Here is a 22,683-nt window from a genome sequence, read left to right as displayed (position 1 = left end):
GTGCGAGCAGTGGTGCAGTAGCTTGTGTGAGATGCTCAGGCATGAATTCCCTGGTGAGGAGCAACATAGAAAACATTTTTTGTAGGCATCACGCAACTGCAACATCAGTATTTGTAATAACAATAAATACTTTCTTTAAAAAAAAAAAAAAAAGGCTATAAAGAAGAGAAAAATCCTGGCATGCTTCTAAGCTAGGTTTGTCCTACATTGAAAGTACACCTTGGAGATGTCAGACCTCATTTAAATCACGACTTAGCAGTGTGTTCCTGTGTGGGAAGATCTTGGGCACAGTGTCCTAAAGCACATTTTGAGATGTATTTTAAGACTGTGCATATTGTCTGTGAGAATCAAAAGTCGCCTTTGCTGTACTTTGAGTGAATATCTGCAGAGGACAGAGTAGCTTTCTGTTCATGCTTGAAAGTTAGGTCTCTCGCTAAATTTAGCATTGCCTTTCAATGCCCCCGTTAGCCTTGCTTTTTAGCCCGCTGTCCCAATTTCCCTCCATCTGCATCTTTTACTTGGTTAACCTGTATCTGCTAACATGTCTGTCTGTTCAGCGCATCTGTGATCTTCATACATCTTCAATCACATGCTATTTTTCAGTCACCTACCTGAATCTAATCTTCTGTAGTAATCTGAAGCTCTCTTTTTACACAGTATCAGGTCCTGGCCTCGAAAGGTGAATTCCATATAGCCATACAGTAGTTTGCATCTGAACACACTAGCTTCTCTGCTTGTTTATCATTTGGATTGTGACAGATCATGCAGAAGTGAGGCAAGGTCTGGTTGTGCACTCAAGGTTTCACTGCATCTTCAGGTTCTTTCTGCAGTGCCACAGACAGTGCTCCTCATACATGGCTTGTAATACTGACTGCTCATTTTGGGTTGGAGTACTGCATATGGCTCATCTGGCTCTGGGGCCCCCAACATAAGAACATGGACCTGTTGGAGTGAGTCCAGAGGAGGGACACAAAGATGCTCAAAGGGCTGTGACACCTCTCCTATGAAGACAGGCTGAGAGAGCTGGACTTGTTCAGCCTTGAGCAGAGAAGACTCTGAGGAGACATAGAACACCTTCTAGTACCAAAAGAGGCCTACAAGAAAGCTGGAGAGGGACTTTTTACAAGGGCATGTAGGAATAGGACAAGCGGGGATGGCTTTAAACTGAAAGAGGGAGCATTTACATTAGACAGAAATTCTTCAGTCTGAGGGTGGCAAGGCACTGGCACAGGTTGCCCAGAGAAGCTGTGGTTGTCCCATCCCTGGAAGTGTTCAAGGTCAGGTTGGATGGGGCTTTGAGCAACGTGGTCTAGTGTGAGGTGTCCCTGCCCATGGCAGGGAGTTTGGAAGTGGATGATCTTTAAGGTTTCTTCTAACCTAAACCATTCTATGGGTCTATGAAAATCTTTCTTCTTCATTCCTTCCTGTGCTGTCAACAGAGAGGTTTTAAATGAGCTCTCTACGGTGAGTCATGCTGCTCCACGCTGCACTCCACTCCCATCTATAACCTTCTTCCCATATCTTTAAAAGGCGTGAGGTAAGTGAAGAGGGTGATACCCTGCCTATGTGGAGTACCGCCTCAGGAAGTGTAGGGAAGCTTCTAAGGTTGCACTCATTCCACAGGCCACTAGGTCAGTGAAAGACAATAACTACACTACATCCTTATACGCAGCTCAATCCCCTCAGCCAGACGAACATGAAAGGCCATTCTTATCCACCAGTGACCTTGGTAAATCCTAAACATTCCAGCTCTCAAAGTCCTGAAAATAAAAGTTTTCAGCACATCTCCTTAGTGTTCTTATTTCATGGCAAAGAACATGGGATATGTTCCTTAAAAAAATGAGTCCATCAGACAGTATTTGCCTTTGTTCCTGAGTTGCTGAGCATAAGCTCTACAATAAAAAGGGTGAAGAAGCCTGCTCCATCATTCAACAAAGGCAAACTCAGAAGGCCTGAATTGCTGGGGCACGTTCCTTCCCATAAAACCGCTCAACAGATATGCAAAACAAATCAAACCCCTCCAGCTTCCATATAAAACCAGAGCAGCAGAAGAGTCTCCACAGGTGGAAGATACTTGTGGAAGGACGCAATTTGGAGAAAGGATGAGGGACCACTTTCTTGGTGCTAACTCCGGCTAAAGTGATGTTTACAATGTGCAAACCATAATTAAGAGACCAGGATTACAAAGTGGGCTGCCTTCAGAAACTGAAGTCAAAACAACTGTTGGTGGCAGTACAAGGTGTGCTTGTACTGGGCTGTACCAAAAGCAGATGCGGGGGCAGAGGTTTGCTTTTGTGTAGTTAAGGTATTGGAAAGAAAGGACTTTGAATTCTAAGGATTTCGAGGAACAGAAGAAAGTCTAGAAGAGGGGAAAGACTTCCTCCACACAGTGGTGGTCCAACTGTAGTTTGGCTGATACTAGCTCGAAAGGAGAGGGGGTGCATTCCCCTGTGTCCTGCCACGCAGCCCAGGCTTAGGAGAAAGCAGTGCCCCAGTAACTGGCAGGTCCAGTTGGTGGCACCTTCCTTTTCCAGATACAGAGGCTGCAGTGATCTCACCAGGTCATCACAGACACAGCAGCAGCAGCTGTAGGCCCCTGAACATACCGGAGTGACAGAAACTCAGTTTTACGACGTTTAAAAGGTTTGTGGAGAAGAAACAGAGAACCCATCCATACGTTAAACTTTGGTCCCGTGAGAAACACCCTGTTGAGAAGAAGATAAAATAACAGGCAAGGAAGTTCGACGTGACTTGAAAACCTCCATCTGCGTTTACAGGGGTTGTGTTTTGAGGCTGAAGTATGTCCTGGTGAATAAAATTAGTAGTAATATTGTTTATCCTTAGAATAGGAAATTGGTTTTGGAGAGCACAAGGGTTTGCAAAGGAAATGTGTTACTGTATTGCAATGCACATGTTTAATTAGCAGGATTTTTAAGCAGCAATTTATTGCCCATTAATGAACAACTGTTTGGTTATAAAGTGTTGGGGTTTTTTTTCCGCAAACGTTAAATCATAGCCAAGTGATGGTAGAGCTAAAATACCAAATCTGTATCAGAAAGAGGAGACAAAAATTGCCAGAAGACTTTTTAGATGAAGTAAATAAAATGCAAAACAAATTACATAGTTCTGACCTACAACAGCTATGCCAATTCAGAATGAAGGTGAGGAAATGTTTGTAAGGCACCTTCTCAAGCAGCTGCCACCTTTCAGAGAAATAACTCAAACCACCTGCTTGGACAGGGCAGAATTCCAGAAGTATGGAGACCATCAGGTGTTCAGCAGCTCCGAAGCTGGGTAACAGGCTGAGGCTTGTGGAAATGGAGGACACAGATCTTAGGAAAGACCTGGGAAACAGATACTTAATGAGTAAAATACTGAAATGGGTAAGATGACAGCCAAGCAATTGTGAAAGCAGAATTGGTTTTTAGAAGAGCGGACTTGTTTGCCCCCAGTGAGATCTGGAGCAGTTCCTGCTACTGCTGAGAATCGAGCTGCTTTGTGCAGTTACTTTGCGTGTGAACCTTACGAAGACAACCAAGTGTGCACAGCTCAGGTGTGGCTCTTGGCCTTGCTGCCCAAAGAGCTTCTCAGTGCTGCATTTGCCGTTTGCACCCTTGTCCCGTCTCTGTACTGAAGGAGAGCTACAGATCCTCTGCAGAGTAGTTTCGCTCTACAGGTTTTTTCAGTTTCTTCCTAGCAGGCTGAAAATTAAATCACCATACGTAGTACTAGAGTCATCATGCTCTTCTCTTCAGCCATATATTGTACACACACACACCTTCTAACAGAAGTATGGGGTTTTTAATAACAAAGTCCTTTGGGAGAAGGATTTTTTTTTTAAATACAGGGTTTTTTTTCAATCAAATGTATTTGAAGTGAGACTCATGAAAAGAAAAAATCTCTTAAGTAATGCTCATCCTGTGTTCATGAAGGTTGTTGTTTGTTCCTTCCACTATTATAGCCTGGGTTATAGCCTCATTTTCTTTTGTTTTTCCCTTTTGCCCCCTTGTGCTCCATTTTCCACCATGAATAGCATGTGCAACCTCCCAGTTAGCTTCAGGCTAGTAGCCCTGGGTGCTGTTATCCCACCAAAAGCAAGTAGAAGAACACTTGTTCTAAAAGGTGAGGTGCTCCTCTTGACCCTGGCTGGGAAGCACATGCTCTCCTCCTCCTAGTTACGGAGGCTGGTACCAACCTGCCTCCTGTTCCAGCCTGAATGCTGAAGTAGCTGAAGTGGCATTTCTGGCCTAAAAGAAACAGCATGTTCCTCTTCTGCCTTTTCCCACTTAGAGGGCAGAGAGAGGAATTCCTGCAGCCCTTGCCTGAGCCCTTTGGGACAGGCAGCAGGGTGTTGGCAGGAGGATGCTGACGGCAGGAGCCGCTGTGATGCGCGCTGTGCTGCAGCGCAGGGACCGTGATCTCACTGACATATTTTTGCCTTCAAAGCACTCCTTTGAGTGTTCACATCAGCAGCTTCCACACATCCTGCCTATTGCCTGTTCCTGCTGTATTTACCTCTTCCCTCCTTGAAATGCCTCCTGGTCTGCTGGGTCCAAGTGGCCACCTCCTCACTCTCTCTAACAAAGACCCCCCAAATTAACGCTACTGACTGTGCAAGCTTTGAAGCGCGCACTGAGCCTCATGCCACCATGGTTCTCTTCTGCTGATCTTTATGTATCATCTTGTTTATTTGGATAATAAACTCTCCCACATGGTATGTCTGCAGCTCTGAGTAATATCCTGAAAAAGGAGGGATCCTTGGCGTTGCTCCCAGGGCTTGGCCATGCCGCAGCTGCCCCGGCCTCCCCACCAGGCGTGGCCATGTGTGCTGTAAAGACTTGCACAAATGGGGAGCTGGCTTTGTGAGGAAAGCCATACACAGCATGAGGTGAACCGTTTGGGTGTAGGGAGAATGAAGGTGGGGTTCAAAAGTGATGCTACTTCAGTATACAGTTTGTTTTCAGTTGTTACAAAGGCCAAAGCATGCAGAGCTTAGTGGCAGAGAAACAGTGGCATGGCAAAACTGAGACCCAAAGCTATGCAGAGCACTCTGTGAGCAAGAGGCATCACTTCATGGAAAACGTAACAGCAAGATGTTCATGCAGACAGAAAGGAGAGAGCCAGGTAAGTGCTAGAAGATAGCAAGAACAGCACTAGAGTATGAAGGACTGGGAGGGGAGGAAATAAGACAGAAAGAAAAACTGTATTTGCAGAGGAAATATGCAGAAACTATGTAATGTGGGGCAGAACTAGAGGAAACCCCGGGTGGGACAGGGTGAGCAGCTGCTCCAGAGTGAGCTCTGGAGTGCCTGCAGGCTCAGCCTGTGCCCTTGGTGGCTCTTGTGCAGAGCCCAGCTGTAACGCTTGGTGCCCAGCCTGGTGGGACACTGTCACAGGCTTGGGCAGAGCTGCTGTTCCCACCTGATACCGAGAAGCGTTTATTTATTTTCAAGCTTTCCATGTATTGCTCTTTGCGGGTTTAGGGCCCAAGCACTGTGAGAGATACAGAGCTCATCTGCGAGCGCTTCACCGCTGTAAAGCATTTGAGTGGCGGCGCTGCTGACTAGCAGTGGTAGCGGTAGCGGTGCCTTAAAACGGCTCTTTCCGGAGCCCCTCCTTCGCCAGACCGCCACACGGGAATACGGGAGGCTGAGGAACGCGGCTGCCTCTGCCTGCAGCAGCGCGCTGCTCCCGCGGGAGCACACGGGCCGACACAGCACGGCCCGGGCAGCAGCGGCGCGGCCGGCAGCGGCGGTCCGAGCGCCGCAGCACCACCTAGTGCCGCCGGCACCGGCCCGGCCCCGCATGCGACCCGCACCGGGCCAGGCGCAGCCGGGAGATCTTCCCGAGCAGTTTTGTAGTCAGCAGAATGTATTCGTTAAACATCATGCACCCGCCTGGCTAGGCTGCAGTGGCTGAAGTGGAAGTAGAATCATAGATTCATAGGATAGTTAGGGTTGGAAAGGACCTCAAGATCATCTAGTTCCAACCCCCCCTGCCATGGGCAGGGACACCTCACACTAAAAGTAGCAAAATAGGTCTGCGAGTTCTGCACCATGACGGGGTGTAACACGTCATGTCATACAGACGGCTTCTTTTTATTATTTTTTTTTTATTTAAAGAAAAAAAATATAATCTATCTAAAACATCTGTATCACTAGAATAGTGCACAAACACAGCATCGGACAGTACTTCGCCTAACTCCGGAGTTGTCTTCGTTTTTTAACAGCTCTATCATGATGTGACATCAAAGTAGTAGCAAAAACACCCCAACAATCCAAATATAAAACCTTTTGTACAAATATATTTTTCTTTATAGTACATAATCACTCTTAAAATACATCATTTCCTTAGTAAATGTTTGCAACAATATTAAAATAAATAAAATATCCTAGAGAAAGTTCAGTTTCATCATAAAACTGCAAACCAGAAGAGTATAAAAATTAATTGCATTATTAAAGTCTACTACTGAGAGGTTTCCTCTGTTTTGTTTTTTTTTAGGCCAGAGTACAGAGCATGTCAAGGTGCCACACATAAGCAGACAGTCACAGTTCCACTGCCAGGAGCCCTGTCTGTCACTGGCTGCTCGTGTCAGTCTGCACTCATCCCACTGCACAGGGTCGGGCTGGCAGTCTCCTAGGTTCTAAGAGAAAACACCAATTCTCCCTTACCCATGGAGACGTGACAGATGTTGACTGGCTTGCAAGTCAGTGTCTTCTCTTCCCTCATTCTCACCTATGCCCATGGAGCAGTGCGCTGTTACGAAAGGGCATTTGGCCTCTTGGGCTAAGCTGGAATTGCAGTTGCTGCACAGAAAACAAAGAGGAGGAAGGTTTCTGTGCGCCTCATTGATATTGTCCTGTAATTTGTTTGAAGGAAATGAATCCAAAGAAGCTTTTTACATTCTGATTTTTCTATTTTCCACTCAGGTTTGATTATTTTTCTCACATTCTGCCTGTTGTCACCCTAGCAAGAACATTTCTAGAAGTTGACTGAAATGATTATGTCAGGCCAGGCAGGTTAATTCTGCTTGCCATCTCTTTTGTACCAAATTAGAGCAGCTCTTCAAAGGAAGTCTGGTTTTACCATTACAAGTGGCAAAACTTCAAAGACTGTACTAACTTGCACACAATTAACCATGGAAGGGAAGCAATTCCCAAATGCACATGTAGTCACTGCAGTGAACACCTCCTGCAAGGTTTGATTTGTGCCCAGCTCTGCAGGTTCAGAAGCGCTGGTCCTGTCCTTGTAGGGCACTGCTGGCGATTTGCTTCACTAAGAGGGTGCCCACACTGCACCTCACAGCCTTGTCTCCTGCACTTCTTCCTCCGTCTCCTCCTGCAAGGCAGTGATTTTGGGTCGAGGTTTGCGCTTGCTGGAGTTTCTGTGGTGTACTGGGAATAGCTTCAGGCGATCAGCGTGGCTGATGGCTTGCCTGAAGGAGCTCTTTTCGTTCAGCAGCTTCTGAATGGATTCATACTGACGCAATTTATTATCCTCTATTACCTGGAGAAACATACCACTCTCTTAGATGGGCAATGGTGGAGCTGTGAGAATTCAGCTAACACGACTAAGACAGCAGGGAAGAGAGATGAAGGCATAACAGAAAACGTACTCTTAACAGGAAAAGCCCGGTTTACGATGGCTATTTCTAATTTCTAGTTTGCAATTTCGAACTGCAACCATAAAACAGACATTAACATTTTAATGCAGATAAGCTGCCTGTTGTTCAAGTTACAAAGTGCCGCTGGGCTTGCTGGTTTCTCCTTGCGACTTGCATTTTACCTCTGAGATCATTTGTTGAAGCCTCTAGGTACTGTGGCATTTCCCCAGCACAGCTAAAGTGCCCCATTATGAAAGTGTTAACTGCAGAAATAAAGTTGTATCACAAGCAGGGGAAGGCTGCCAGCACGGTGCCAGGCCTTCTTTGCTTTCCTCTTGCCAAACAAGGAAGCGCTGCTCACCTCTGTTTGAAGGAGACAACAGGTTTGCCCTGTAAGGCTGTGCCAGCCTCCTGTCAGGCAGGAGACAGGTTCAAACGAGGCTCCTGCGCTGGCACTGTGGTGGCAGAGTTTGCCTGCTGCTTGCCTGCGCGGGCCGACGCAGCCCGGGCTCTGGGCTGGAGGCAATAAAATGAAGGTCCTCCCTTATGGAAGGGTCAAGAAAATACAGAGGAAGGAACCTCAATTTTAAGAACAATTACATAACTTGCCTGTTATTTTCTTTACTAATGATTTTTATATAACAAAGGAAATACCCCAGGACTTCAGTACTTTGTCACCTTGATTAAACAAGAAACAAATATTCAAGTGGCTTGACGGAAGAAATCAGTAATTCTGATCACTACATGTTTTCATAGGAACCCTTCTTCCCCATGCAGCCTCCTACTGCTCAAGAGCAAGTGCAGCCATCTCTGCATTTGCAGTGGTAAAGCTCTGTGAGATGCTGGTATTTTTCAGGAGTTCCTGAGCCAACTGACAACATAAGGCACCTGGATCAGCAGCTGAATAGCCTACACAGCTTTCCTCCTGGTGAAAGAAGGAATCCAGCTCTTCCATAAAGCTCAGCTGAGCACAGGTGCCACAGCTCAGGTGAAAGAGCAAACAGGAGCATGCTGCTCTTCTGGTGACTATGTTGCTCTGAATGACCCCACCAACCCAGCCAGTTTCATCAGTTCCGCTTGGTGCATTTTGCACATTCATCAAATGTAATTAAACGAGAGTATGTGAGACTATGAGAAACACTCACCAAGAATCGCTGGCACTCCAGCATCGCCTCCAGCCTGTGTTCAGAGAGTATCACCGTGCAGTTGGCAAATGCATGCTTCAGGGTCTTCCGGATCACTTGGGAAGTTCTGAAAGGCAAACAAGTGTTGGTGTTCAGACTGCAGTGAACATGCTGGTGCTTTACTGGTGATATTTAAGTCTGGCTGCATGCTGGAAGGCTCAGGTGCATGGACACCAACACCCTGCATCATCTCAGCTTGCTGCATTTCTGCTGTGAAAGTACATATCAGCCATAAAGCTAAGGTTGTAACTAGGCTTTCCTGATCCCCCAGGCAGAACTGCTAACATATTACTGAAATCAGGCTTAGTAACAGCCCAGACAAATTACAGAGTGCCTTTTTAGATGGTGCTGCCTCACCAATTTTCCTATTTCATATTAGAAGATAGAACAAATGAATGAAACTTACACAGGGTCCAGGTGAGCACTTGGTTCATCAAGCAGCAAGATCTTAGCTTTGCTGAGAACTGACCGGGCAAGGCACATCAGCTGCCTGTGGCCGTGACTGAGGACGCAGCCGCCATCCACAAGAACGAAATCAAGCTGGCCTGGAAATTGCTCAATTACAGACTTCAGCCCAACCTGACGGAAAGAAAAAGGACAGGAAAAATCAGTGAGATACAGCTAATGCTGACTGTGGGTACAGCAACCAGAGCCTTTAATTTCCTTGCCTTTAATTTCTGACAGCGAAAACATAAACTGATGAAAAGGAGAATCTGTCCTATAAAGACTACAAGCTAAGTAGCTGAATGATGTGAAAAGCACTGAAATATTTGAATCCTATGACATGCTAGGATTTATGTTTGGAAGCTGAGTTAATGCTTTATTTGTTTGTCACGTACAATGAGTTTTAGCATTTTGACCAAAACATTCTGAGTTAGCAAGCTAGAGAAAGCAATATATTTGTAACTTCTTATTCAGTGGTGATGTACATCATTGCAAATATTGAGGAAAGTGATTTTTGAAAGGAAACCAAGCCTCTTTGGCTATTAGGAGGGTAAAAAGAAATGATCAAAATTCATATGCGACATTATAGCAACAGAGAAGGCAACCCAGGTCACTGTGGCCATTGTCTCTATAGCTCTGAGAGCATTTCCATCTGTTTCTTTTTCTGCCCTACAGGTCTTGTGAGCTTTGTTCATACTAATGGTCTCAGGGTCTTCCCTCTGCACTGGTGATACAATGCTTAGAGGAGTGCCCATGCCAAATGAAGCTGCTTCCCTTGGGTCAGAAACTGGAATCCAGCCCAGGAGATGTTTTCTGACTGTTTCTTCCCGTACTCCCTTTTTGCTCTCACGGGGAGATGCATTTTGTACGCCTTAAAGCAAAGCTTTGCATCTTCCACAGCTCCAACCTGATGGTGCTCATTGGCTTAATCAGCAGTGTTTACAGAAAAGTGTTTGTAAAATAAAAGAACCAGGAAACACGTGAGTTGCATGGCTCCAAAATCCGCTGGATTTTTTAAATGTTACCAATCTGCAATTTGTTTGCATTCGGGGGGGGGGGGGGGTGAAGGAGGGGAAATACTACTAGAATTCCTCCTTTGTGTTTCTGTTTTACATGGAAACCATGCTAAACTGTGGTGTGTGGGTATGCACATTGTGTTTCTGTAGTGTTCATGCTTTTATTTGTAAGTAAATTAAGGCCAGAGCTTTGTTTCTTGCTCCTCCTCTGAACACATATTGTGTCCTTTAACAAAATTTTGCACCTAAGGGCTGGAAAAACAGCACAAGGCTTCTCCGGGTACCTGTAGGTCCAAGCAGCTGACTGCAAGAGTAAAACTCAGCCCTGGAAGCTGACACACGTCTGACAGACTCAGGTGCTGAAATATGGGAGCAATAAAAAGTGAAACACCTGATGTGTTCAACCAAAGCCTTGCTCTCGGCAGCTGGTTGCGAGGAGCATAAAAAGCTGGTGTTGATCTCATCACGATCTTCTAACCCCCCAGCAGCAACATTAGGTCAGCGCTATGCTGACAGTTAACTTTCTTTCTGCACCATGGTCCCAAAGTTACACTGCCTCACTGTCACTAACAAGCCAGATCTCAAGAGCATGAACTTTGTAAACAATCCAATCACTCCTACTAAAAAGCATTACAGCTTTTTTTCTTCTCTGTTTGCTTTGCACTCTTGCCTGTGCAGTGAAAGCCTCTATCACATACGGATTTGCCAAACTCCTTAATGATGAACACTTCAAAATACTTTTTTTCTTTCATGCTGTTGTAAATGAGGTTTGGCTCTTTTAAAATCCCAGGCTCAATTCACACGCACAGTCAAAACAGTCCTTAAAAGCAGAAGGAGAGCAAGGAGAGCTTGTCTTTCTCAAGAAAAGGGGTACTAATCCACACTCCATTTTTCTCCCAGCCTCAGAGAAGTGGAGCAGCACAGCACCGAGCACCCAACTGCCTCTTCTAGGACCAGCTGAAAAGCTTCTGTCACATCATTTAACCAAAAACGTCATGATGTTTTTATTCAACAGTAAATTACTCATCGGAAGTGTCTACTTTCCTCTTTTCCAAACATGGGAGAGAAATAAACCCAAGACAGCAAGCAGAGATAGAGTTAACCCGGATGGGAAAGGAGGAAGATTTCAGATTAAGTCCCACAGTTGTATGTATTTTCTGACCCTTGAAACTTAAAATCAACAATGAAAATGGCACCAGATCATTTCTGAGTCTGTATTAATTAGGACATCTGTACCTTGGGAAAAGGCATGGGCTTTCTAGGCTACAGCCCTTTCCCTCCCCTAACTCTCATCTGCCTTTTCTCTGCGCCTTTTGTTACCTGTGCCACCTACCAAGCACTACCAGAGCCAATAGGTGGCATCTGACAACCGTAATGCATGGGCTTCAGCTCATCGTGGAACAGAATTGTAAACATTAGGCCCCTAAACTTGGGGAATTTTAAACCAAAAGATATCAACATAAAATTGGAAAAAACCTTTAGGTTCATAAAATCTAATATCCCATGATTCTTACTTTCCATGACAGAGCAGCTGCCCACGACGCAAGCAGTGTGTAAGCCTGATTGCGGTGTCATGAAGTGCTCTTTCTCAGCTGACTTTATGCTGGCCTGAGAATTGCAATAACTGGAAAATATCTTGAGGAAAGAATTTTCTAAGCTGAATATAAATATTTCCTATTGTAATAACACCAGTCTTATTTCTAGGGCAGGCCACAGACATGTTTCACTTTTTTCCTGGCCTCCAAAGTGTTTACTAGTCATCTTTTCACGTTTTGACAGAAAAATATCTTGCAGAGATCTCATATATTTGGTGAAACATTAAAATGAGAAAAGATTAGAGGACTTTCTGCTGTATCAGCTTCCTCCACTGTTTTTTCTCACAGGGTCACTCAGCAGAGCCAAACAAAAAACATCCCCTATGCTAAATCACTGCAGGAGCTACCCAGACTGTGCTGTGCCCAAGTTCATCTTGGTGTTTTGTTCCTTAATCTCTGAAAAAGGCACATTTTTATTAGGAAATAAGGAAACCTGGTTTATAGCAAACACCTTTCCTCAGCACTTTATTTCCTAAGACTCTATAAATGTAATATAAATGTAATATACAACGATTACTTGACCTACACTGAATTTTGCTGTAACTACTTCACCAGAGTGATACAAATAACTTCGAACAGTTTTACCTCCTCTGCAACTTTCCATATTTCTTCATCACTCCACTGCCCATAAGGATCCAAATTCATCCGAAAAGTTCCAGAAAATATGAACACTTTCTGCAAGAAAAAGGATATACAAACACAGGTAGGCAGATACCCTGAACATTGTGTAAACCATTGCAAATTGTAAAGCATACGGTGGAAAGAATAACCTTCTGCAGTCACCAGACAGAGCTGCTTGCAGGTTACTAAGATTTTTCAAAATATTGTTCCAAAAAAAAGTTACTTTAAAAATCCTTACATTCATTTTTTTGGCAATTGTCATAATCAAGACTTAGCCAAACTTGTTTGAAAAACGTCAAAAATCAAATTTCAGCAGTTTTCAGAATCAAAGTTTTCCTATATTTCTATTTTGGAATAAGCCTTTTAAAAACTATTTTCTTTATTTTTTAATTATATGGAACGTAATTAAAATATATTCAAACAAACAACAACAAAAAATCCCTAAACCAAACTGCATGTTTTCACAATTTTGTTTTGAGAGAGAAAATCTGTTAGGTATTTGTCAGTATTCAGGGACACTGTCCTAAATTGGTTTTCATCAATTAATTTCTCTTTTTGCTAATTGATTATAGCCAAATATGTATCAGCATAATTCTGTTACCTGACATTTCATCATGTCCCAGTCCTAGTTCAAAAGAGCTTTTTTGTTTCCTCACTTCCTCACTGTCACATCACTGAGATATGACTCAGCAAGACCTGATTCATGACTGTAGCAGCCACAACCTGCTCTCATATGTGGCTCCCCTAATCAGACCCTGCTCTCTCCATGCTCTGTCCCGCGCTTTCCTTCCATTACACAAAATGAGAGGCTGTACATTTCCTGGCACTGAGATGCATCCTTCTCACGCTGGAGTTTACTACTCAGTTCTGCTTTTAGGCACGCAGATTTAAGCGAACATCCCTCAGAAACACCTTCTGTAGCTCAAAAAGCCGTGACTCAGACAAAACTAAATATTTGTTTAATCTCTTTTTACATGGGGTGGGTGTGTCAGGTTCTGGTGGAAATGAGGTTCTTCAAGGGACACTGGGGTTGCACAACATTTCTTACGAGATGCAACTGTTGTGTTCTATGCTGCAAGATACACCCGCTGTTTGTAGCAGGGAGAACTTTCTCTCAAAGAATGTAAGTGCCTTGTTGAGAAATACAACCACTTGCTTGCTCTTTCCTTGTACGTAGAGAACAAATGCCAAAAGGAAAGATTTGAGACAATTACTTCTCTTATGTCTTCGTAAAGAAAATATATTTAAAGAAAACGCATTGAAATCCCAGCTATTCGCAGCCACAGAATTTCTTAGAGTCTTGGTAGTCAAACACTACAGAAAGCAGTGAAGGAGTAGCTGTACCAGAAGAATATTCTTAGAAAGGGCTTGTCCAGAGTTTGGCCAGTCTACCACAGTTTTCATCTGACCTATCCTGGGAACACTGCATTCTTTCATCAGATTTCAAAGTGATTTATACACACATTTACATTAATCCTTTAAATAGATTAATGAAAAGTCTAAACATGGCAGTGGCAAATAAATTACATTAATTAATTTGCTTAATAAAGACACGTAGGCCATTGCCAATAACTTATCTGGTGTAAGAGAGAAGGAAGTACCTGATTCAAGAGACCAGAACTGAAAGACCAGAAGAAAAGCAGCTGCACCGTAGTCCCCTGGGGTCAGTGGAGTGGATTTAAGTGTGATGGTACCTTCGCTGCCCTGCCAGCAACACCCCAGTGGAGCTGCAGCAGAGGCAGCAGCGCACATAGCTAAAAGTCATTGAAGTAGTACTTTTGGCAGAGACCAGTGGGCAAGAGTAGACCCTTTCCTTTGTGATCATTATTGTCAATAACAATGAATGCTCCGGTGAAGTACAGCGAAGTTCTTTTCCCATGCCCTACGCTGGTTAGGTGGCGTGAACAGGGCAACATATTTGCAGCAGGATTAGATTCTTCCAAGTAGTGGGTGTGGTGGAATAATAATGCTGCGGAAACAGCGTCAGACGTGGGTTTCTTCACACTTGGAGCACCATACATCTAACTAATGGAATAGGTATTTTCATTTCTCAGTGGTAAAGAATAGTTAACCGAACAAACCAGTTTTAAAGAAGATAGGGCTGAATAACATTCCTGCTGAAGTGCAGCAGGCAGAGAAATAAAGGAAACTACTTTCTTCAGAAACTGCTGTTATTCGTAATAACCATGCTTTCAAGAAGCAGGTCACTAAAAGCAAGCTATTCCCAAATGTACCTTTTTTTCTTCCCCACAAGGTAAATATTTCATTGTCCTGAATTCTGGTACTTCTCTCTCCATTTCAACATCACCTTCTTCCCAGCTCATTAGAAACCATACAGGGTTCACTTGAGTAAATATCATGTGAGTCACATGGCCAGTTTAGAGTCCACTTAAAGATAATCCGGGGGGGGAAACAAAATTCTTAAAAAGCTTGAACTCTAAAGTGAAAAAAAAAGCCAAACCCAAAGTGAATGCCATGGACTTGTGTGTTGTTTATAAATATGGCAGAAGTAGAAATAAGGAAAGCATTGGAAGGGGAACCGGATAGCTGGGGAGACTGGCAGCAAATCTGGAACCGTTTTTGATTCTCGGTCACTTGTTCAGATTCACCCAGGATGTTAATGGGTGTGATCATGCAACAAATAGTTTCTCAGGCATGACATCCACCCACAAGCAAAACACTCAGGAATATAGATACGGTAATGCTTATGTTCTGACCACCCCAGATATTGTAAAACAACCCCTCTGAAGGGCGTTAGTCCCCTCAGCAGCTAGAGCTTCTGCATACTGGTTATGGTGTGGGATACACTGAGCTTGTGGCAATAGGCTTCCTAAGCGATTTAAGTGTTAGGTGAAGAACCAAGACCCTGGAGTACCTAAGCAAACCCATACAGAAGAGCAAAGGCTCAGTTAACAAGAAGCTGCCAATGAGAGGGATTATCCTGGTTGTGAGTAGCTGCTGTTGCAACAGAAAGACAACCCATGTGCGAGACCCATGGACCCTTGACCCTATACACTCCAGGGCTGGAGAAATGTGACATCAGCTAGAACCAGACACCAGCTCCACACACAGAGAAGTTCGAGTAACAACAATATGACCTCCATGTAGCCTCCTGTGCTTCATAATATTATGGCAAGAACATCAACATGAAAGACAATCAAGTTGCTATGTTGTCCACGACATACGTGAATGCTTTAGTATTAAGAGCAAAGTTAAAGGGTTTGTTTTCATAAGTGCCCCTCTGGGGACTTTACATTGACATTAAAATGTTTCCAGACAAGAATAAGAACATGGGAGCAGTGAAGTCCTTCTGCAGGTTTTTGGGGACCAGCTCTGTAAGCTTCTCCTCTGAAGATGCTAAAACCTCTGCCTCCCATAAAGCTTACTGGTGAACCCAAGTGCTGTGCTTCTGGCAACACTGCATCCGCAATGCAGAAAACAACCTATCTATCTACTGCTCTAAATGAGCATGTGGGGTTGTTAATGAATGTCCCCAGCTGCTTTGTGCATGGGTCTGATGCAGCAGATGCTCTCTGGTATCTGGGCTCCCCTGCCGTGCAGGAGCCCAGCCTCTGTAGGACCCCTCTGGGGAGCAGCACTGCCCCATGCAGGAGTGCTCTGGCATGCTGCAGAACAGCCACCCCCATGCAACCTATGAAGTGAACAGCCCTGAAGGTTATGAGAAGTGATGAAACAGTGCTGGGGACAGACAGGCAGAGAGGTAGGAAGCTACAATGAAGAAAATGAGATAACTACTGAAAAATTGGAACTACAAAGATGAAAGTTGTGAAATTCCACTTTTCAAGTAAAATAAAGGAGCAAAACTGATTTGGTTATTTTTATTTGATAGCTGGCAGTCCCACAAATTGTAGCAACCTCATTCTCCATGCTAAGCTTGATGTTAATTCTATATGGAGTATTTACTCATAAAAACAGCATGAGATCCACCAGGATGCAGTGGAATAACACTCAAGAAGACTTCAGAAGTAATTTCTTTCCTCTGAGCTAGCAGCACCTTATGGGTCTTGGGATTCCTCTCATTGATTTTAATGGAACATTTGCTGCAGGTCTCCTATTCTCCATTTGAAGCCAAATTTCTGAAGGTATTTTCTCAATTTGACTCAATTAAATACTCCAGGATGCAATCTTCATGAGGCCGTGTACACTAAAGAGATTCAGTGTTGAAACCAGATGCAGCTGGATGTCCTCACCCTGGAAATGTGGTGGGGAAACTCTTGCAGAAGAAACATCAGAAAGGTCTGCCCAGAAAGAAGGGATGATGGGCTGCAATTGTACTTCAAACAGGCTGATATCGCTGCAGTAATTGCTTTGCATGAGAATGACAAACATCCAGTAGGAGCTCCTGCAGGAGTCCTGTAGGACTGTGGTCCAACTGTGCTTCAACAGTGCAGACGTGTGAGGAGGAACAGGAAGGACCTTCCTTGTGGGGTGCTCCAGGAAACATGTTTTATGTGATTCACTCCTTCATGCCACTGTAATGCTGGATTTGAGATACTGAAAGACAGGGGGTTTGCCTTTGCTCTGGCTCAGCTGATCCCTGACCACACTGCAGGCTGATGCTGTGCGTGCTATGCAGGCATCATTGAGGTCCTGGCAGAGGAAAAGAACTTCTTTTCTTCTAAACTGGGAAAATTAGGGATAAAGAAGGAGAAGGAGAGGTTTGGAAAGTTTTCACGAGGAAGCATGCCTCAAGTAGAGCTCCGTTCTCCTTTTGTCAGCAAAGCCTCTCCTGGAGACAGTGAATATCCAGGTGTTGATGTAGGCCAGTCTCCCAGGAAAGGAGAGGTAACTATTTTTTCTCCTCCATTCTGAAGCCGTAGGTTAAGGTCAAAGAACAAAAGGCTCCCTTTGTTCTGCTGGGGAAAGGAGGGTGGCATATGCAATTTCTCTTCCCTGCTGGGAGAGTGCTGGTGAAAACTTCATTCTGAATGTGGGAACTTTTGAGGTATAATGTGCATTTTCTTGGCAAGGCTTTGGGACAGGACCTGCGAGCTGAAGCATGCAAACAGGCTGGCAACTCTCATGACCTTCCAGAGAATGGAGGGCCAGGATATTTTGGTGTTGATGCATTATCAGGAACTTCCAAACTGAACTAAATGTGTAATTTTAACAATGACCTAACAATGCACCTCATTACCAGAAGGGCAAGTTACACTGCTCATGCAATAAATGTCTCTCACATTTTGCTGATGGCTGCAGAATGATGTTTTCAATACCACTAGTGACTCTATAGTGAGTACTCAGCTATGGGAATTATTAATCATATTTTTTTTTACTGGGACAACAAGGCTACTTGTTACTAAGCATTCAGTTTTCTCCTCATTCCATGTGTTCCCAAGGACAGCTGGACACGGAAAGCAGAAATACTGCTGGGCAACCCCAGCCCAAAGGAAGAAATGGCTGAGAGCAGAAGGATGACTATGGAAAGATAGGGAAGCCCCTTCCAACACAGGAAGTTATACTTGGCTGTATAGGAAGATTTCACAATGGAGACATAGTTTATACTATGAAAGCATCCTTCATCTTATACATCCATCTTTTGGAGATGTCGTGGTTTAAGCCCAGCCGGCAACCCAGAACCATGCAGCCGCTCGCTCACTCCCTGCCCCCTCCTCCCCCCGCTCTCAGAGGGATGGGGAGGAGAATTGAAATAATGTAACTCCCACGGGTTGAGATAAGAACAGCCCAGTAACTAAGGTATAACACAAACCACTACTGCTACCACCAATGATGATAATGATAAGGGAAATAACAAGGGAAGAGAACACAACCGCTCACCACCCACCGACTGATACCCAGCCCGACCCGAGCAGTGATCTAACCCTTCTGGGTAACTGCCCCCAGTTTAGATACTGGCCATGATGTGCTGTGGTATGGAATACCTCTTTGGTTAGTTTGGGTCAGGTGTCCTGTCCCTGCTTCCTCCCAGCTTCCCTCCTCCCTGGCAGAGCATGAGGCTCACAAAGTCCTTGGTCAGAGTAAACATTACTGAGCAACAACTAAAAACATCGGTGTTATCAGTGTTGCTCCCAGGCTAAAGTCAAAATCACAGCATTGCACCAGCGACTAAGAAGGAGAATAAATGACTGCTACTGCTGAACCCAGGACAGGAGGACAGCTGTATAACATACCTGTCCAAACTCATGTACCTGCATGAGATGTAGCTGCACTTACAGTTCACTGCACAGCTGCTTCAATCTGAAGGGGTGACTTTTTTTCATACTTGCAAACAACAATCATGCTGCAGAACTGAACCAGCAATAATAAAGAAAAATAAAGGATACATAGATGTGAAAATGTTGAAGAGAAGACAGAAAGAGTGACGACAGGTCAGCTATCAAAGGGCAGCTTGCCAAGCAAGCCTCAGCAAAGCAGACAGCATATGACAGACCAGGCTGTCAGTAGAGTCCAGACAAGAAACTAATCCAACTAGTGCACTTACCACTGCTCCCTTGGTTCCGTTTTTTTGAGTCTGTAACTTGGCAGTGAAGACAGGGTCTGTTCTGGCAAGGTCAAAGTACTGAAAATTTGCTGCCTTTAAGGAAATTTCAGAGCATCTTTGTGGAAATGCAGAGATAGGAAAGAGCTGTGTCTTCTTTGCATGCCCTACACTAAGTAAATGCCACTCAGGCTGCTGTGGGAAAACAGTTTTGAAAGGGAAGCCATCACAACTCAAAGCTGATCATGAAGTAGAAAGAATAAGTTTTGAGTTCCTCTTGTGCTTGCAAACATTGTGTTTCCAGCATGAGCATTTCAGTGGTTTTTAACAGATACCAAAGCCAAAACAGTGCCATAAGGAACGCCTCGGTTTAGAGTTAAATGCCACCTCCATGACACTGAAATAGATCAGAAGTGACTTTAATACAATTAGGCTGCTTTGTTGCATTATGGTAGAAAGCAGATTTTAGCCTACATACCCAAGGAAGGGTGAAAGTGATGACACACCTCTGCTCTGCTATGATGGCTGTAGAAAAGAAAACCACTATTTTGAAAATGCAAACCTGGCAGCATATTTTTTAGTTCAATCAGCTGGCTGTCCAAGAGTCTTTCCAACTATTTCAAAGCATCTCAAGCTGTCAGTGCACACAGCTTTGCACTACACTGCAGCTTACCAACTTGCTCAGACAGTAACTGCCTTTTAAGACAGTAGACAGGCAAGTCCTAGGTTTAGTTCTTTGCTCCTCCTTAGACTATTTCTCTTGTTCCAGTTATTTGAAAAAACTAGGGTGCCTAAACCCATGTGAGGAGCTGTTTCCTCTTTCATCTCTGAAATGGCATTACTTCGCCAGCACTGCTGCAAGCATAAATAACATGAAGTGCTCCTTAATGCATGCATTATGACATTGTCATGAGAGGTGACAGCTAAAAAAAGTGATGAGTCCATGTTGGGAATCAGTTAGTGGTCTAGTAGAATATGAGAAAATTAATAATTATGGTACTAACCTGCCATGGAAAACAGGCAATGTATGGAATTCACATGTTAACCACAATATGTGATGTAGTGCTTTAGAAAACAGTAGCTGAGAACACCACTGACTGTATTTTTTATTTCAGGTGGCACTATCTTATTTTGAATCAACATGCAAACTGTTTCAGAGGTGCAGAGAAAAGCATTATGAACACAGAAAAGGTTATGAACATTTCTGTTTGAGTGTGCTGTACCTTCTGATTTCTAGAATTCTTGTGTGAGTGGCACAGAAACCCTCAGAAAGTAGTTTGTTGTGAATCATTGCACCTATCTATCCGTCCATCCATCCCTCCATCCATCCCTCCATCCATCCATCCATCTCCCCTTTTAACAAAATTTTTGTGTCTTGTTTCTGTTCCTTAGTACAAAACAATTAACTTCCAGCTTGAAGCATACGTAGAACCAAAGAAAATGAAGACACACAAATATACCGCAATCTCATTACCTGAGGAATCACTCCAAATGCCTTTCTCCATTGCTGCACGCTGACCGTGTTCCAGGAGACTCCATCAATCTGGATATCCCCTTCTGTATTCAGCAGTCTTAAAAATGCAAAAAGTAAAGTGCTTTTTCCTGAACCAGTTCTTCCTAAAAGGCCCACCTGCAATGCAAACCATAAAAGCAAACATTCAGTACTGCTCACATATTAACCACAGTCAAAGGCAGAAACACTCAGAGATCTCAGCAGTGGAGAAAAATTTAAATGATTCTCAATGGGATAGTAAATGTCACTCACTTGAGAATGATAAAAGCCTACGGCAGGAGCTGAACAAAGCACTAGGTCAGACTCTATTTTATTATAATTAACTAAGATGAAGAAAACTGTTAGCTGAAGAAATTTGCTTCTAGATTACCTTGTACTGAGTAGTCCAGCTGTTTGTACCTTTCCCTTTCTTCTGCTATGAAGCCCTCTTAAACAAAACCCTATCCAGCAGACAAAAACCAAGTAGGAAGAGCACCTGAATCACACTACTAAGCTACTCCATTTCCATAAAATTGAAATCAGAGGGCCTAATTCTGATCAGACCATGACTGTAGTGGGGTAGCTTTTGGTCTGAGGCAGTGGTCATAGCATACACCATGCTGTTGCCCTGCCCCAAGCAGCAATGCAAGTCCTCAACCTGCCCAGCTAGTGCTGCCTTTCCCTACCTCTTAGGGTGTAAAGAAAAATAATACACAGGGGTTTTCTAAAATGTTCTGTTTCCCTTATGGGATTCCACCGACCAATTGCTGGAATGAGCAGTATCTGCAGAATCCACAAGCAACTGCCAAGATACTGCCTTTTCCAACAGCTGGGTTTTACACAGCATGAGCTGCGTTTGTAGGGTGACAATATATATGGTGAAGGTGAAGAAAGGCATTCTTCCTGCTGCCCGTAACAGTGCCTCAGGCCTCTGAACCATATGAGCAGTCTGCACTGCGTTGCACTGGAATCTATTGATTCCAATCTACATAAAAGGCATGAGGGAAGACTCAGGGAACTAAAGACCTGCTAAATTAACCTCAGTTCCTGGAAAATTATGGAGGTGATATTGCGTAATATTGTAAGGTATTTAAAGAATGATGGACTCATCATGCAGAGTCAACATGAGATCACAAAGTGAAAGTCGTGTTTAACTAATTTGATACCCTTCTATGATAAGGTGGATGAAGTTTTTCTGCATTTTAGTAAGGCTCTTGTTACTGTATCTCACAACATCCTTCTGGACAAGGTCTCCAGCTGTGGGATGAGTGGGTTCACAGTGCACTTGGTGAAGTACTGGCTGAAAAGCAGAGCTCAAAGGGGTGTAGTGAATGTGGCTACATTTGGCTGGCAACCAGTCACCAGTGGGATTCCTCAGGGTTCAATTATAGGGCCAGTTCTGTTGAATATATTCATCAACAACGCAGGAGTTGAATGCACCAGCAGCAAATTTGCTCATGACATCAAACTGGGAGGTGCTGCTGACTCTCTTGAGGGCCAAGAGGCCTTGCAGAGGGATCTAGATGGATTGGATCATTGGACAATGATTAATGGGATGAAACTTAACAAGCTGAAATGCCAGATTCTGCACCTGGCATGTAGTAATGCTGGGCACAAGTATAGACTGGAGTGGCTGGGGAGCAGGAGTGGCTGGGGAGCAGCCCTGCAGAAAAGGATCTGTGGGTGCTGGTTGGCAGCAGGCTCAATAGCAGCCAAAAGGCAAACTGCTTCCTGGGGTCCATCAAACACAGCATGACCAGCCAGTTGAAAATGGTGATTATCCTGCCATATTCAGCATTGGCACAGCCTCACCTTGAACTGTTTACAGTTCTGAGCCCCACAATTTAAGGATGTGAAGGTCCTTGAATGTGTCCAGAGGACAGCACTGAAGCTGGTGAAAGGGCTGGAAGGAATGTCCTATGAGGAGAGGCTGAGGACTTTGGTTTGGAGAAAAGGAACCTGAGGGGAAACCTCATTGCTCTATACAGATTCCTGGGGAGGGGAAGTGGAGAGGAAAGTGCTGAGCTCTTCTTCTTGGTATCCAGTAATAGGACACATGGGAATGGTTCAATACTGCACCAGGGAAGGTTTAGACTGGACATTAGGAAACATTTCTTTATCAAGAGGATAGCCCTGCCCTGTCTTGTCCTACCCTATCAATCATCACATACTATTCTATTCTAGTTCGTTCCATTCTATTCTATTCTACTCTATTTCATACTTGTGCTGTGCTATTCTACTCCCTCAGCAGAGAAAAGCTCTCCCCTT

General features: G+C 44.1%; 1 protein-coding gene across 3 annotated transcripts in view; it reads right to left on the bottom strand.

Moving 5' to 3' along the window:
- Nucleotides 1-2,908: 2,908 nt before the first annotated feature.
- Nucleotides 2,909-22,683, bottom strand: part of CFTR (CF transmembrane conductance regulator) — a 94,141-nt gene continuing 74,366 nt past the window's right edge. For 2 of the 3 annotated variants that reach the window (XM_065659525.1, XM_065659692.1), the window contains 5 exons: nucleotides 20,398-20,553; nucleotides 12,428-12,517; nucleotides 9,194-9,366; nucleotides 8,749-8,854; nucleotides 6,112-7,506 (listed from right to left, as the gene is read on the bottom strand). In XM_065659525.1, coding sequence (XP_065515597.1) covers nucleotides 7,300-7,506; nucleotides 8,749-8,854; nucleotides 9,194-9,366; nucleotides 12,428-12,517; nucleotides 20,398-20,553 — 732 coding nt within the window. In that variant the 3' untranslated portion in view covers nucleotides 6,112-7,299. Of the gene's footprint in view, nucleotides 3,345-6,111; nucleotides 7,507-8,748; nucleotides 8,855-9,193; nucleotides 9,367-12,427; nucleotides 12,518-20,397; nucleotides 20,554-22,683 lie in introns of those variants that run through there. The other variant, XM_065659611.1, reaches the window with a different exon arrangement.

This window comes from Lathamus discolor, chromosome 1 (genome assembly GCF_037157495.1).
Source record: "Lathamus discolor isolate bLatDis1 chromosome 1, bLatDis1.hap1, whole genome shotgun sequence".
Classification (NCBI taxonomy): Eukaryota; Metazoa; Chordata; class Aves; order Psittaciformes; family Psittacidae; genus Lathamus; species Lathamus discolor.
Note: the sequence above shows the minus strand (reverse complement) of the source record. Positions and strands in the feature narration are given on the sequence as shown.